The following is an 18,399-nucleotide window of genomic DNA, read 5'->3' as shown; positions in this document are numbered from 1 at the left end:
TGTGTAACTCACTCCCTGGTATCTATTATTCTATATATAAACCACCCAAACGCTTGATTAGATTCCAGTCCAGAGGTCACTCCTGGGTATCAGTTATTCTATATATAAACCTCCCAAACCCCTCGATTAGATTCCAGTCTGTAACTCACTCCTGGGTATCTGTTATTCTATATATAAACCACCCTGAACCACTCGATTAGATTCCAGTCTGTAACTCACTCCCGGGTATCTGTTATTGTATATTATAAACCACCCGAACCCCTCGATTGGATTCCAATCTGTAACTCACTCCCGGGTATCTGTTATTCTATACATAAACCATGCCCGAAACTCTCGATTAGATTCCAGTCTGTAACTCACTCCCGGGTATCTGTTATTCTGTATATAAACCACCTGAATCCCTCGATTAGATTTCAGTCTGTAACTCACTCCCGTGTATCTATTATTCTATATTTAAACCATCCCGAACCCTTCGATTAGATTCCAGTCTGTAACTCACTCCCTGGTATCTGTTATTCTATATTTAAACCATCCCGAACCCCTCGATTATATTCCAGTCTGTAACTAACTCCCGGGTATCTGTTATTCTCTATTATAAACCACTCGATCCCCTTGATTGGATTTCAGCCTGTAACTCACTCCTGGGTATCTGTTATACTTTATATAAACCACCCTGAACCACTCGATTAGATTCTAGTCTGTAACTCACTCCCCTGTATCTGTTATTCTATATATAAACCACCCCAAACACCTCAATTAGATTCCAGTCTGTAACTCACTCCCGGGTATCTGTTATTCTGAATATAAACCACCCGAACCCCTCTATTAGATTCCAGTCTCTAACTCACTCCCGGGTATCTGTTATTCTATATATAAACCACACGAAACCCTCGATTGGATTCCAGTCTGTAACTCACTCCCGGGTATCTGTTGGTCTCTATATAAACCCCCTGAATACCTTGATTAGATTCCAGTCTGTAACTCACTTGCGGGTATCTGTTATTCTATATATAAACCACTTGAATACCTCAATTAGATTCCAGTATGTAACTCACTCCCAGGTATCTGTTATTCTATATATAAACCACCCTGAACCCCTTGATTAGATTCCAGTCTGTAACTCACTTGCGGGTATCTGTTATTCTATATATAAACCACTTGAATACCTCAATTAGATTCCAGTCTGTAACTCACTCCCGTGTATCTGTTATTCTATATATAAATCACCCAAACCCCTCGATTGATTTCCAGTCTGTAACTCACTCCCGGGTATCTGTTATTCTGTATATAAACCACCTGAAACCCTCGATTAGATTCTTGTTTGTAACCCACTCCCGGGTATCTGTTATTCTATATATAAACCACCAGAATCCCTCGATTAGATTCCAGTCTGTAACTCATTCCCGGGTAAAGTTAATCTATACATAAACCACCTGAATACCTCGATTAGATTCCAGTATGTAACTCACTCCTGGGTATCTATTATTTTATATATAAATCATCACAAATCCCTCGATTAGATTCCAGTCTGTAACTCACTCCCGGGTATCTGTTATTCTATATATAAACCACCCTGAACCCCTCGATTAGATTCCAGTCTGTAACTCACTCCCTGGTATCTGTTATTCTGTATATAAACCACCTGAATCCCTCGATTATATTCCAATCTGTAACTCATTCCCGGGAATCTGTTATTCTATATTATAAACCACTCGATCCCCTTGATTGGATTTCAGCTTGTAACTCACTCCTGGGTATCTGTTATACTTTATATAAACCACCCTGAACCACTCGATTAGATTCCAGTCTGTAACTCACTCCCGGGTATCTGTTATTCTATATTTAGACCACCTGAATACCTCAATTAGATTCCAGTCTGTAACTCATTCCCGGGTATCTGTTATTCTATATATAAACTACCCCGAACCCCTCGATTAGATTCCAGTCTGTAACTCACTCCCTGGTATCTGTTATTCTGTATATAAACCACCTGAATCCCTCGATTATATTCCAATCTGTAACTCATTCCCGGGAATCTGTTATTCTATATTATAAACCACTCGATCCCCTTGATTGGATTTCATCTTGTAACTCACTCCTGGGTATCTGTTATACTTTATATAGACCACCCTGAAACACTCGATTATATTCCAGTCTCTAAATCACTCCCCGGTATCTGTTATTCTATATATTACCCACCCCGAACACCTCAATTAGTTTACAGTCTGTAACTCACTCCCGGGCATCTGTTATTCTGAATATAAACCACCCGAACCCCTCGATTAGATTCCAGTCTGTAACTCATTCCCGGGTAAAGTTAATCTATGCATAAACCACCTGAATACCTCGATTAGATTCCAGTATGTAACTCACTCCTGGGTATCTATTATTCTATATATAAATCATCACAAATCCCTCGATTAGATTCCAGTCTGTAACTCACTACCGGGTATCAGTTATTCTATATATAAACCACCCCGAACCCCTCGATTAGATTCCAGTATGTAACTCACTCCCGGGTACCTGTTATTCCATATATAAACCACCCAAACCCCTTGATTAGATTCCAGTCTGTAACTCTCTCCCGGGTATCTGTTATTGTATATATAAATCCCCTGAACCCCGCGATTAGATTCCAGTCTGTAACTCACTCCCTGGTATCTATTATTCTATATATAAACAACCCAATCCCTTGATTAGATTCCAGTCCATAGGTCACTCCTGGGTATCAGTTATTCTATATATAAACCTCCCAAACCCCTCGATTAGATTCCAGTCTGTAACTCACTCCTGGATTTCTGTTATTCTATATATAATCCCCCTGAACCCCTCAATTAGATTCCAGTCTGTAACTCACTCCCGGGTATCTGTTATTCTATATATAAACCCCCTGAACCCCTCGATTAGATTCCAGTCACTCCCGAGTATCTGTAATTCTATATATAAACAACCCAAACCCCTCGATTAGATTCCAGTGTGTAACTCACTCCCGGGTATCCGTTATTCTATATATAAACCACCCAAACCCCTTGATTAGATTCCAGTCTGTAACTCACTCCCCGGTATCTGTTATTCTATATATAAACCACCCAAACCCCTTGATTAGATTCCAGTGTGTAACTCACTCCTGGGTATCTGTTATTCTATATATTAACCACCTGAATCCGTCGATTAGATTCCAGTCTGTAACTCACTCCCGTGTATCTGTTATTCTATATTCAAACCAGCCCGAACCCCTCGATTAGATTCCAGTCTGTAACTCACTCCCTGGTATCTGTTATTCTATATTTAAACCATCCCGAACCCCTCGATTAGATTCCAGTCTGTAACTCACTCCCGGGTATCTGTTATTCTATATTTAGACCACCTGAATACCTCAATTAGATTCCAGTCTGTAACTCATTCCCGGGTATCTGTTATTCTATATATAAACTACCCCGAACCCCTCGATTAGATTCCAGTCTGTAACTCACTCCCTGGTATCTGTTATTCTGTATATAAACCACCTGAATCCCTCGATTATATTCCAGTCTGTAACTCATTCCCGGGAATCTGTTATTCTATATTATAAACCACTCGATCCCCTTGATTGGATTTCAGCTTGTAACTCACTCCTGGGTATCTGTTATACTTTATATAAACCACCCTGAACCAGTCGATTATATTCCAGTCTGTAACTCACTCCCTGGTATCTGTTATTCTATATATAAACCACCCAAACCCCTTGATTAGTTTCCAGTATGTAACTCACTCCCGGGAATCTGTTATTCTATATTTAAACCACCCAAACCCCTTGATTAGATTCCAGTGTGTAACTCACTCCTGGGTATCTGTTATTGTATATATAAATCCCCTGAACCCCGCGATTAGATTCCAGTGTGTAACTCACTCCCTGGTATCTATTATTCTATATATAAACAACCCAAACCCTTGATTAGATTCCAGTCCAGAGGTCACTCCTGGGTATCAGTTATTCTATATATAAACCTCCCAAACCCCTCGATTAGATTCCAGTCTGTAACTCACTCCTGGGTATCTGTTATTCTATATATAAACCCCCTGAACTCTTCGATTAGATTCCAGTCTGTAACTCACTCCCGGGTATCTGTTATTCTATATATAAACCCCCTGAACCCCTCGATTAGATTCCAGTCTGTAACTCACTCCTGGGTATCTGTTATTCTATATATAAACCACCTGAATCCGTTGATTAGATTCCAGTCTGTAACTCACTCCCTGGTATCTGTTTTTCTATATTTAAACCATCCCGAACCTCTCGATTAGATTCCAGTCTGTAACTCATTCCCGTGTATCTGTTATTCTATATGTAAACCACTCCGAATCCCTCGATTAGATTCCAGTGTGTAACTCACTCCTGGATATCTGTTATTCTATATATAAACCACCTGAATCCCTCGATTATATTCCAGTCTGTAACTCATTCCCGGGAATCTGTTATTCTATATTATAAACCACTCGATCCCCTTGATTGGATTTCAGCCTGTAACTCACTCCTGGGTAACTGTTATACTTTATATAAACCACCCTGAACCACTCGATTAGATTCCAGTCTGTAACTCACTCCTGGGTATCTGTTATTCTATATATAAACCACCCTGAACCACTCGATTAGATTCCAGTCTGTAACTCACTCCCGGGTATCTGTTATTGTATATTATAAACCACCCGAACCCCTCGATTGGATTCCAATCTGTAACTCACTCCCGGGTATCTGTTATTCTATACATAAACCATGCCCGAACCTCTCGATTAGATTCCAGTCTGTAACTCACTCCCGGGTATCTGTTATTCTGTATATAAACCACCTGAATCCCTCGATTAGATTTCAGTCTGTAACTCACTCCCGTGTATCTGTTATTCTATATTTAAACCATCCCGAACCCTTCGATTAGATTCCAGTCTGTAACTCACTCCCTGGTATCTGTTATTCTATATTTAAACCATCCCGAACCCCTCGATTATATTCCAGTCTGTAACTAACTCCCGGGTATCTGTTATTCTCTATTATAAACCACTCGATCCCCTTGATTGGATTTCAGCCTGTAACTCACTCCTGGGTATCTGTTATACTTTATATAAACCACCCTGAACCACTCGATTAGATTCTAGTCTGTAACTCACTCCCCTGTATCTGTTATTCTATATATAAACCACCCCAAACACCTCAATTAGATTCCAGTCTGTAACTCACTCCCGGGTATCTGTTATTCTGAATATAAACCACCCGAACCCCTCTATTAGATTCCAGTCTCTAACTCACTCCCGGGTATCTGTTATTCTATATATAAACCACACGAAACCCTCGATTGGATTCCAGTCTGTAACTCACTCCCGGGTATCTGTTGGTCTCTATATAAACCCCCTGAATACCTTGATTAGATTCCAGTCTGTAACTCACTTGCGGGTATCTGTTATTCTATATATAAACCACTTGAATACCTCAGTTAGATTCCAGTATGTAACTCACTCCCAGGTATCTGTTATTCTATATATAAACCACCCTGAACCCCTTGATTAGATTCCAGTCTGTAACTCACTTGCGGGTATCTGTTATTCTATATATAAACCACTTGAATACCTCAATTAGATTCCAGTCTGTAACTCACTCCCGTGTATCTGTTATTCTATATATAAATCACCCAAACCCCTCGATTGATTTCCAGTCTGTAACTCACTCCCGGGTATCTGTTATTCTGTATATAAACCACCTGAAACCCTCGATTAGATTCTTGTTTGTAACCCACTCCCGGGTATCTGTTATTCTATATATAAACCACCAGAATCCCTCGATTAGATTCCAGTCTGTAACTCATTCCCGGGTAAAGTTAATCTATACATAAACCACCTGAATACCTCGATTAGATTCCAGTATGTAACTCACTCCTGGGTATCTATTATTTTATATATAAATCATCACAAATCCCTCGATTAGATTCCAGTCTGTAACTCACTCCCGGGTATCTGTTATTCTATATATAAACCACCCCGAACCCCTCGATTAGATTCCAGTCTGTAACTCACTCCCTGGTATCTGTTATTCTGTATATAAACCACCTGAATCCCTCGATTATATTCCAATCTGTAACTCATTCCCGGGAATCTGTTATTCTATATTATAAACCACTCGATCCCCTTGATTGGATTTCAGCTTGTAACTCACTCCTGGGTATCTGTTATACTTTATATAAACCACCCTGAACCACTCGATTAGATTCCAGTCTGTAACTCACTCCCGGGTATCTGTTATTCTATATTTAGACCACCTGAATACCTCAATTAGATTCCAGTCTGTAACTCATTCCCGGGTATCTGTTATTCTATATATAAACTACCCCGAACCCCTCGATTAGATTCCAGTCTGTAACTCACTCCCTGGTATCTGTTATTCTGTATATAAACCACCTGAATCCCTCGATTATATTCCAATCTGTAACTCATTCCCGGGAATCTGTTATTCTATATTATAAACCACTCGATCCCCTTGATTGGATTTCATCTTGTAACTCACTCCTGGGTATCTGTTATACTTTATATAGACCACCCTGAAACACTCGATTATATTCCAGTCTCTAAATCACTCCCCGGTATCTGTTATTCTATATATTACCCACCCCGAACACCTCAATTAGTTTACAGTCTGTAACTCACTCCCGGGCATCTGTTATTCTGAATATAAACCACCCGAACCCCTCGATTAGATTCCAGTCTGTAACTCATTCCCGGGTAAAGTTAATCTATGCATAAACCACCTGAATACCTCGATTAGATTCCAGTATGTAACTCACTCCTGGGTATCTATTATTCTATATATAAATCATCACAAATCCCTCGATTAGATTCCAGTCTGTAACTCACTACCGGGTATCAGTTATTCTATATATAAACCACCCCGAACCCCTCGATTAGATTCCAGTATGTAACTCACTCCCGGGTACCTGTTATTCCATATATAAACCACCCAAACCCCTTGATTAGATTCCAGTCTGTAACTCTCTCCCGGGTATCTGTTATTGTATATATAAATCCCCTGAACCCCGCGATTAGATTCCAGTCTGTAACTCACTCCCTGGTATCTATTATTCTATATATAAACAACCCAATCCCTTGATTAGATTCCAGTCCATAGGTCACTCCTGGGTATCAGTTATTCTATATATAAACCTCCCAAACCCCTCGATTAGATTCCAGTCTGTAACTCACTCCTGGATTTCTGTTATTCTATATATAATCCCCCTGAACCCCTCAATTAGATTCCAGTCTGTAACTCACTCCCGGGTATCTGTTATTCTATATATAAACCCCCTGAACCCCTCGATTAGATTCCAGTCACTCCCGAGTATCTGTAATTCTATATATAAACAACCCAAACCCCTCGATTAGATTCCAGTGTGTAACTCACTCCCGGGTATCCGTTATTCTATATATAAACCACCCAAACCCCTTGATTAGATTCCAGTCTGTAACTCACTCCCCGGTATCTGTTATTCTATATATAAACCACCCAAACCCCTTGATTAGATTCCAGTGTGTAACTCACTCCTGGGTATCTGTTATTCTATATATTAACCACCTGAATCCGTCGATTAGATTCCAGTCTGTAACTCACTCCCGTGTATCTGTTATTCTATATTCAAACCAGCCCGAACCCCTCGATTAGATTCCAGTCTGTAACTCACTCCCTGGTATCTGTTATTCTATATTTAAACCATCCCGAACCCCTCGATTAGATTCCAGTCTGTAACTCACTCCCGGGTATCTGTTATTCTATATTTAGACCACCTGAATACCTCAATTAGATTCCAGTCTGTAACTCATTCCCGGGTATCTGTTATTCTATATATAAACTACCCCGAACCCCTCGATTAGATTCCAGTCTGTAACTCACTCCCTGGTATCTGTTATTCTGTATATAAACCACCTGAATCCCTCGATTATATTCCAGTCTGTAACTCATTCCCGGGAATCTGTTATTCTATATTATAAACCACTCGATCCCCTTGATTGGATTTCAGCTTGTAACTCACTCCTGGGTATCTGTTATACTTTATATAAACCACCCTGAACCAGTCGATTATATTCCAGTCTGTAACTCACTCCCTGGTATCTGTTATTCTATATATAAACCACCCAAACCCCTTGATTAGTTTCCAGTATGTAACTCACTCCCGGGAATCTGTTATTCTATATTTAAACCACCCAAACCCCTTGATTAGATTCCAGTGTGTAACTCACTCCTGGGTATCTGTTATTGTATATATAAATCCCCTGAACCCCGCGATTAGATTCCAGTGTGTAACTCACTCCCTGGTATCTATTATTCTATATATAAACAACCCAAACCCTTGATTAGATTCCAGTCCAGAGGTCACTCCTGGGTATCAGTTATTCTATATATAAACCTCCCAAACCCCTCGATTAGATTCCAGTCTGTAACTCACTCCTGGGTATCTGTTATTCTATATATAAACCCCCTGAACCCCTCGATTAGATTCCAGTCTGTAACTCACTCCTGGGTATCTGTTATTCTATATATAAACCACCTGAATCCGTTGATTAGATTCCAGTCTGTAACTCACTCCCTGGTATCTGTTTTTCTATATTTAGACCATCCCGAACCTCTCGATTAGATTCCAGTCTGTAACTCATTCCCGTGTATCTGTTATTCTATATGTAAACCACTCCGAATCCCTCGATTAGATTCCAGTGTGTAACTCACTCCTGGGTATCTGTTATTCTATATATAAACCACCTGAATCCCTCGATTATATTCCAGTCTGTAACTCATTCCCGGGAATCTGTTATTCTATATTATAAACCACTCGATCCCCTTGATTGGATTTCAGCCTGTAACTCACTCCTGGGTATCTGTTATACTTTATATAAACCACCCTGAACCACTCGATTAGATTCCAGTCGGTAACTCACTCCCCGGTATCTGTTATTCTATATATAAACCTCCCCGAACACCTCAATTAGATTACAGTCTGTAACTCACTCCCGGGTATCTGTTATTCTGAATATAAACCACCCGAACCCCTCGATTAGATTCCAGTCTCTAACTCATTCCCGTGTATCTGTTATTCTATATTATAAACCACCCAAATCCCTCGATTAGATTCCAATCTGTAACTCACTCCCGGGTATCTGTTATTCGGTATATAAACCACCCCGAACACCTCGATTAGATTCCTGTCTGTAACTCACTCCCGGGTATCTGTTAATCTATATATAAACCACGTGAACCGCTCGATTAGATTCCAGTGTGTAACTCACTCCCGTGTATCTGTTATTCTATATATAAAGCCCCTGAACCCCTCGATTGGTTTCAAGTCTGTAACTCAGTCCCGGGTATCTGTTATTCTCTATATAAACCACCCAAACCCCTCGATTGGATTCCAGTCTGTAACTCGCTCCGTGTATCTGTTATTCTATATATAAATCAGCCAAACCCCTCGACTGATTTCCAGTCTGTAACTCACTCCCGGGTATCTGTTATTCTGTATATAAACCACCTGAAACCCTCGATTAGATTCTTGTTTGTAACCCAATCCCGGGTATCTGTTGTTCTATATATAAACCACCTGAATCCCTCGATTAGATTGCAGTCTGCAACCCACTCCCAGTTATCTGTTATTCCATATAAAAACCATCTCAAACACCTCAATTAGATTCCAGTCTGTAACGCGCTTCCGGGTATCTGTTATTCTGTATGTCAACCACTCCGAGCCCCTCGATTAGATTCCAGCCTGTAACTCATTCCCTGGTAAATGTTATTCTATGTATAATCCCACTGAACCCCTCGATTAAATTCCAGTCTGTAACTCACTCCCGGGTATCTGTCATTGTATATTATAAACCACCCGAACCCCTCAAGTAGATTCCAGTCTGTAACTTACTCCCGGGTATCTGTTATTCTATATATAAAACACCCAAACCCCTCGATTAGATTCCAGTCTGTAACTCACTAGCGGGTATCTGTTATTCTATATATAAACTCCCCCGAAACCCTCGATTTGATTCCAATCTGTAACTCACTCCCGGGTATCTGTTATTCAATATATAAACCACCCAAGCCCATCGATTAGATTCCAGTCTTTAACTCACTCCCGGGTATCTGTTATTCTATATTTAAACCACCCCGAACCCCTCGATTAGATTCCAGTCTGTAACTAACTCCCTGGTAATCTGTTATTCTATATATAAACCACCTGAATCCGTCGATTAGATTCCAGTCTGTAACTCACTCCCGGGTATCTGTTATTGTATATTTAAACCATCCCGAACCCCTCGATTAGATTCCAGTCTGTAACTCACTCCCGTGTATCTGTTATTCTATATCTAAACCAACCCGAACCCTTTCGATTAGATTCCAGTCTGTAACTCACTCCCGGCTATCTGTTATTCTATATTTAAACCACCTGAATACCTCAATTAGATTCCAGTCTGTAACTCACTCCCGGGTATCTGTTATTCTATATTATAAACCACTCGATCCCCTTGATTGGATTTCAGCCTGTAACTCACTCCTGGGTATCTGTTATACTTTATATAAACCACCCTGAACCACTCGATTAGATTCCAGTCTGTAACTCACTCCCCGGTATCTGTTATTCTATATATAAACCACCCCGAACACCTCAATTAGATTACAGTCTGTAACTCACTCCCGGTTATCTGTTATTCTGAATATAAACCACCCAAACCCCTCGATTAGATTCCAGTCTGTAACGCACTCCCGGGTATTTGTTATTCTACATATAAACACCCTGAACCCCTCGATTAGATTCTAGTCTGCAACTAACTCCCGGGTATCTGTTATTATATGTATAAACTCCCCGAACCCCTTGATTAGATTCCAGTCTGTAACTCACTCCCGGGTATTTGTTATTTTATATATAAACCCCCCGATCCCCTCGATTAGATTGCAGTCTGTATCTCACTCCCGGGTATCTGTATATAAACCCCTGAACCCCTCGATTAGATTCCAATCTGTAACTCACTCCCGGGAATCTGTTATTCTATATATAAACCACCCCGAACCCCTCGATTAGATTCCAGTCTGTAACTCGCTCCCGGGTATCTGTTATTCTATATATAAACCAACCCGAACCCCTCTATTAGATTCCAGTGTGTAACACTCTCCCGGGTATCTGTTATTCTATATATAAACCCACCCGAACCCCTTGATTAGATTCCAGTCTGTAACTCACTCCCGGGTATATGTTATTCTATGTATAAACATCCTGAACCCCTCGATTATATTCCAGTCTGTATCTCACTCCCGGGTATCTGTTATTCTGTATATAAACCCCTGAACCCCTCGATTAGATTCCAGTCTGTAACTCACTCCCGGGAATCTGTTATTCTATATATAAACCACCCCGAACCCCTCGATTAGATTCCAGTCTGTAACTCACTCCTGGGTATCTGTTATTCTATATATAAACACACCCGAACCCCTCGATTAGATTCCAGTCTGTAACTCATTCCGGGTTTCTGCCTGAATCAGTGTCTGTCTATCTGCTCCCAGTGGTTCTGATCGGAGAGTCCGGCGTGGGGAAGAGCAACCTTTTGTCTCGTTTCACTCGCAACGAGTTTAACCACGACAGTCGGACCACAATCGGTGTCGAGTTCTCCACGCGGACTGTGATCATTGAGGGCGTGCCTGTGAAGACCCAGATCTGGGACACGGCGGGACTGGAACGCTACCGAGCCATCACTTCCGCGTATGTACAAGTCTGCACTCCGCTCCCCCTCCCCATCCCCCTCCCCCACTCTCCTCCCCCTCCCCCTCCCCATTCCCCCCCACCCCCTCCCAGCCCCTCCCACCCGACCCCCAACCCCCCCCCGGTTCACAGAGTCTCCCGCAATTCGGATAGATGGTCTTGAGACACCAGATCAGCCACCATCTTAACGGAGTGGCAGAGATCCCCGAGGGGCTGAATGGCCTCCACTTGTCCCTGCCTTCGCCCCCACCCCACTGACAGACAGACGGGAGAGTGTGCCCCACTTGGACAGTCTCCTCCACAATTCCCTTTCACCGTCGCCCTCCCTTTGTCACTCGTGGCTCAATGTGAATCAGCCTCTCACCCCCACCCCGACCAAGTGAAATGGTTCTGGCTTCCGGACTCTTTCCCAGATTCGAGAGCGCGGATTTGGGGCTGGTTACTCCCAGGGTCAGGACTGAGGGAGTGCCGCACTGTCAGAGGGTCAGTACTGAGGGAGTGCTGCACTGTCGGAGGGTCAGTACTGAGGGAGCGCCGCACTATCGGAGGGTCAGTACTGAGGGAGTGCCGCACTGTCGGAGAGTCAGTACTGAGGGAGAGCTGCACTGTCGCAGGGTCAGGACTGAGGGAGTGCTGCACTGTCGGAGGGTCAGTACTGAGGGAGTGCCGCACTGTCGGAGGGTCAGTACTGAGGGAGTGCCGCACTGTCAGAGGGTCAGTATTGAGGGAGTGCTGCACTGTCGGAGGGTCAGTACTGAGGGAGCGCCGCACTATCGGAGGGTCAGTACTGAGGGAGTGCCGCACTGTCGGAGGGTCAGTACTGAGGGAGTGCCGCACTGTTGGAGGGTCAGTACTGAGGGAGCGCTGCTCTGTCAGAGGGTCAGTACTGAGGGAGTGCTGCACTGTCGGAGGGTCAGTACTGAGGGAGTGCTGCACTGTCGGAGGGTCAGTACTGAGGGAGCGCCGCACTGTCAGAGGGTCAGTACTGAGGGAGAGCTGCACTGTCGCAGGGTCAGGACTGAGGGAGTGCTGCACTGTCGGAGGGTCAGTACTGAGGGAGTGCCGCACTGTCGGAGGGTCAGTACTGAGGGAGTGCCGCACTGTCAGAGGGTCAGTATTGAGGGAGTGCTGCACTGTCGGAGGGTCAGTACTGAGGGAGCGCCGCACTATCGGAGGGTCAGTACTGAGGGAGTGCCGCACTGTCGGAGGGTCAGTACTGAGGGAGTGCCGCACTGTTGGAGGGTCAGTACTGAGGGAGCGCTGCTCTGTCAGAGGGTCAGTACTGAGGGAGTGCCGCACTGTCGGAGGGTCAGTACTGAGGGAGTGCTGCACTGTCGGAGGGTCAGTACTGAGGGAGCGCCGCACTGTCAGAGGGTCAGTACTGAGGGAGAGCTGCACTGTCGCAGGGTCAGGACTGAGGGAGTGCTGCACTGTCGGAGGGTCAGTACTGAGGGAGTGCCGCACTATCGGAGGGTCAGTACTGAGGGAGTGCCGCACTGTCAGAGGGTCAGTATTGAGGGAGTGCTGCACTGTCGGAGGGTCAGTACTGAGGGAGCGCCGCACTATCGGAGGGTCAGTACTGAGGGAGTGCCGCACTGTCGGAGGGTCAGTACTGAGGGAGTGCCGCACTGTTGGAGGGTCAGTACTGAGGGAGCGCTGCTCTGTCAGAGGGTCAGTACTGAGGGAGAGCCGCACTGTCGGAGGGTCAGTACTGAGGGAGAGCCGCACTGTCGGCGGGTCAGTACTGAGGGTGTGCCGCACTGTCAGAGGGTCAGTACTGAGGGAGCGCCGCACTGTCAGAGGGTCAGTACTGAGGGAGAGCTGCACTGTCGCAGGGTCAGGACTGAGGGAGAGCCGCACTGTCAGAGGGTCAGTACTGAGGGAGTGCCGCACTGTCAGAGGGTCAGTACTGAGGGAGCGCCGCAGTATCGGAGGGTCAGTACTGAGGGAGTGCTGCACTGTCGGAGGGTCAGTACTGAGGGAGTGCTGCACTGTTGGAGGCTCAGTACTGAGGGAGCGCCGCACTGTCGGAGGGTCAGTACTGAGGGAGCGCCGCACTGTCGGAAGTTCACTACTGAGGGAGCGCCACACTGTTGGATGGTCAGTACTGAGGGAGTGCCGCACTGTTGGAGGGTCAGTACTGAGGGAGCGCTGCTCTGTCAGAGGGTCAGTACTGAGGGAACTCCGCACTGTCGGAGGGTCAGTACTGAGGGAGAGCCGCACTGTCGGCGGGTCAGTACTGAGGGAATGCCGCACTGTCGGAGGGTCAGTACTGAGGGAGTGCTGCACTGTCGGAGGGTCAGTACTGAGGGAGCGCCACACTGTCGGAGGGTCAGTACTGAGGGAGTGCCGCACTGTCCGATGGTCAGTACTGAGGGAACGCCGCACTGTCGGAGGGTCAGTACTGAGGGAACGCCGCACTGTCGGAGGGTCAGTACTGAGGGAACGCCGCACTGTCGGAGGGTCAGTACTGAGGGAGTGCCGCACTGTCGGAGGGTCAGTACTGAGGGAGTGCCGCACTTTCGGAAGGTCAGTACTGAGAGAGCGCCGCACTGTCGGAGGGTCAGTACTGAGGGAGTGCCGCACTGTCGGAGGGTCAGTACTGAGGGAGTGCTGCACTGTGGGAGGGTCAGTACTGAAGGAGTGCCGCATTGTCAGAGGTGCCATCCTTCAGGATGAGACGTTAAACCTAGATCCCAGTCTGACCTCTCGGGTGGATGCAAAAGATGACATGACTGCTATTGGAAAACGTGTGGGGTGGGTGTTAGATTGTGGATGTGACAGGAGTAGGGGGAGCATAAGCCCATCACCCAATGATTGTTTATAATGTGGTGATGAAACATTTGAGGCAAGAGAATATTGAGAAGATGGAGGCCATTGTCTATGTTCCGCACCACAACCTCCGTTCCCTAGTGACCGACTCCATCCCTCTCCCCGGTAACAGGCGCAGATTAAGCCGCTCTCTTCACAGCCTCAGTGTCACGTTTGACCTCGAGATGAGCTTCCGCCCTCATATTGGCGCCATCGCTAAGACCACCTATTCCCACCCCCGTAACATCGCCCGACTCCACCCCCTGTCTCAGCTCATCCGCTGCTGAAACCCTCACCTACACCCTCGTTCCCTCCAGACTCGACTATTCCAACCCTCTCCCGGCTGCTCTCCCACATTCTACCCTTCGGAATCTTCACCTCATCCCAAACTCTGCTGTCCCCGTGTCCGAACTCACACCCAGTCCTCGTTCACCCATCACCCCCTGTGCTCGCTGACCCACACTGGCTCCCGGTCCGGCAATACCTCCATTTTCAAATTCTCACCCTCGTTTTCAAATCCCTCCTCACCCTCTCCCTATCTCTGTAACCTCCTCCAACCCCTACACCCCTCCCTGTCCCTGTAACCTCCTCCAGCCCCTACACCCCTCCCTATTTCTGTAACCCCCTCCAGCCCCTACAACCCTCCCTATCTCTGTAACCTCCTCCAGCCCCTACACCCCTCCCTATCTCTGTAACCTCCTCCAGCCCCTACACCCCTCCCTATCTCTGTAACCTCCTCCAGCCCCTACACCCCTCCCTATTTCTGTAACCCCCTCCAGCCCCTACACCCCTCCCTATCTCTGTAACCTCCTCCAGCCCCTACACCCCTCCCTATCTCTGTAACCCCCTCCAGTCCCTACACCCCTCCCTATCTCTGTAACCTCCTCCAGCTCCTACACCCCTCCCTATCTCTGTAACCTCCTCCAGCCCCTACACTCCTCCCTATCTCTGTAACCTCCTCCAGCCCCTACACCCATCCCTATCTCTGTAACCACCTCCAGCCCCTACACCCCTCCCTATCTCTGTAACCTCCTCCAGCCCCTACACCCCTCCCTATCTCTGTAACCTCCTCCAGCCCCTACACCCCTCCCTATCTCTGTAACCTCCTCCAGCCCCTACACCCCTCCCTTTCTTTGTAACCTCCTCCAGCTCCTACACCCCTCCCTATCTCTGTAACCTCCTCCAGCCCCTACACCCCTCCCTTTCTCTGTAACCTCCTCCAGCCCCTACACCCCTCCCTATCTGTGTAACCCCCTCCAACACCTACAACCCTCCGAGATCTCTGTGCTCCTCCAATTCCGGCCTCTTGACCATCCCCCGATTCCCATCGCTCCACCATTGGCGGCCGTGCCTTCAGCTGCCTGGGGGGGCCCCTAAGCTCTGGAATTCCCTCCCTAAACCTCTCCACCTCCCTCTGTCCTCACTCTCTTGCTCTCGCACTCTTTCTCTATGTCTCCCTCTCTCTCTCTCCCTCTCCCTCTCTCTCTCTCTCCTCCTTTAAGACGCTGCTTTAAACTGACCTCTCTGCCCAAGGTTTTGGTCGCTTGTCACTTGTGGTTCGGGGTTGAATTTTGTGCAATAATTTCTCCTTTTCAGCTCCTTGGGATGGCTTCTGATGTTCCAGGTGCTACATAAATGCAAGTTGTTATTGAGGAAGAAATTTCATTTCTCTAGCGCCTTCCAAAACCTCTGCCAATGAAATCCTTTCGACCGGTTGTCATTGCTGTAATGTTGGGGTGGGTGGGGGGTCTCAGCAGCCAAACTGCGCACAGCATGATCCCACAAACAGACTGAGTTACCAGACCCATCTGCTTTTTGCGATGTTGGCTATAAGGGACAAAAATGAGGCCCCCAAGATGCCGGGGGGGGAACCCGCCCCACCTCGACTGCCCCAACCCACAGGCCCCGGCCCTGACCCCCACCCATCTTCCCCCACCCCCGCACTTCTTCCAACAGTGGCCGTGGGATCTTCTACATCCACCCGAGAGGGCAGGCTCGGCTCAATGTCTCGTCCCGAATGTCCCAGCCAGGGTGATTTTACCCCATCCCAACCACCCACACACCCCGCGGCCCCCTCCCTCCCTCCCCAGTCGGATGATCAAACGCCGTGCAGGCCGGGAATCCGGAATGAGAAGAGAGTGTTCCGGAAGCACTCAGGCAGCACCCGCGGAGGGAGGGAGTGCAACAGAGTCAACCGGGTGAATTTAATGGCGGGACATATTCCTCACCCCTACCCACCCCCCACCCCCCCACCCCCCCCCCAACCAAAACCTCCCCTCCCCCCAAAACCCTGCTCGAAATGTTGGTCCTCACCCGGTGGGGGCTGGGTGGGGTGAGGGTGGGGGGTGGGTGCGGGGTCTTGGTGGGGTGTGGGGGGTGGGTGAGATTTGGGTGTGGGTGGGTGGGGGTGTTGGGTGGGGGGGTGGGTGGGGGTAGGTGGGCAGGGTTGGTGGGGCTTGGTGGGGGTTGGGTGGGGGGTTGGGTGGGGGGGTTGGGAGGGGGGCGGGTGGTGGGTGGGGGTTGGTGGGGATGGGTGGGGGGTGGGTGTGTATGGGTGGGGTTGGGTGGGGTTGGGTGGGGGTTGGGTGGGTTGGGGAGTAGGTGGGGGTGGGTGGTGGGTGGGGAGTGAGTGGGTATGGGTGGGGTAGGCTGGGGGGTGGGTGGGGGTAGGCTGGGGGGTGGGTGGGGGGTGGGTGGGTTGGGGTTGTAGGTGGGGGTGGGTTGGTGGGGTTGGGTGGGGTGTGGGTGGTTGGTGGGTGAGGTTGGGTGGGGTGTGGGTGGTTGGTGGGTGAGGTTGGGTGGGGTGTGGGTGGTTGGTGTGTGAGGTTGGGTGGGGTGTGGGTGGGTGAGGTTGGGTGGGGTGTAGGTGGTTGGTGGGTGAGGTTGGGTGGGGTGTGGGTGGTTGGTGGGTGAGGTTGGGTGGGGTGTGGGTGGTTGGTGGGTGAGGTTGGGTGGGGTGTGGGTGGTTGGTGGGTGAGGTTGGGTGGGGTGTGGGTGGGTGAGGTTGGGTGGGGTGTAGGTGGTTGGTAGGTGAGGTTGGGTGGGGTGTAGGTGGTTGGTGGGTGAGGTTGGGTGGGGTGTGGGTGGTTGGTGGGTGAGGTTGGGTGGGGTGTGGGTGGTTGGTGGGTGAGGTTGGGTGGGGTGTGGGTGGTTGGTGGGTGAGGTTGGGTGGGGTGTGGGTGGGTGAGGTTGGGTGGGGTGTAGGTGGTTGGTGGGTGAGGTTGGGTGGGGTGTAGGTGGTTGGTGGGTGAGGTTGGGTGGGGTGTGGATGGTTGGTGGGTGAGGTTGGGTGGGGTGTAGGTGGTTGGTGCGTGAGGTTGGGTGGGGTGTAGGTGGTTGGTGGGTGAGGTTGGGTGGGGTGTGGCTGGTTGGTGGGTGAGGTTGGGTGGGGTGTGGTTGGGTGGGATGTGGGTGGTTGGTGGGTGAGGTTGGGTGGGGTGTGGCTGGTTGGTGGGTGAGGTTGGGTGGGGTGTGGCTGGTTGGTGGGTGAGGTTGGGTGGGGTGTGGTTGGATGGGGTGTGGGTGGTTGGTGGGTGAGGTTGGGTGGGGTGTGGATGGTTGGTGGGTGAGGTTGGGTGGGGTGTGGGTGGTTGGTGGGTGAGGTTGGGTGGGGTGTGGGTGGTTGGTGGGTGAGGTTGGGTGGGGTGTGGGTGGTTGGTGGGTGAGGTTGGGTGGGGTGTGGGTGGTTGGTGGGTGAGGTTGGGTGGGGTGTGGGTGGTTGGTGGGTGAGGTTGGGTGGGGTGTGGGTGGTTGGTGGGTGAGGTTGGGTGGGGTGTGGGTGGTTGGTGGGTGAGGTTGGGTGGGGTGTGGGTGGTTGGTGGGTGAGGTTGGGTGGGGTGTG

General features: G+C 48.0%; 1 protein-coding gene across 1 annotated transcript in view; it reads left to right on the top strand.

The window, feature by feature from the left end:
* The window catches only part of LOC121274398 (ras-related protein Rab-25-like), a 53,346-nt gene that overhangs the window by 19,280 nt on the left and 15,667 nt on the right, over window positions 1-18,399 (top strand). Inside the window, exon 2 of the mRNA XM_041181697.1 lies at window positions 11,552-11,747. Within this exon, the coding sequence (XP_041037631.1) occupies window positions 11,552-11,747 (196 nt within the window). The remainder of the gene's footprint in view (window positions 1-11,551; window positions 11,748-18,399) is intronic.

This window comes from Carcharodon carcharias, assembly GCF_017639515.1.
Source record: "Carcharodon carcharias isolate sCarCar2 chromosome 36 unlocalized genomic scaffold, sCarCar2.pri SUPER_36_unloc_11, whole genome shotgun sequence".
In the NCBI taxonomy this organism is placed as follows: domain Eukaryota; kingdom Metazoa; phylum Chordata; class Chondrichthyes; order Lamniformes; family Lamnidae; genus Carcharodon; species Carcharodon carcharias.
This window is presented reverse-complemented; position numbering and strand designations above follow the sequence as displayed.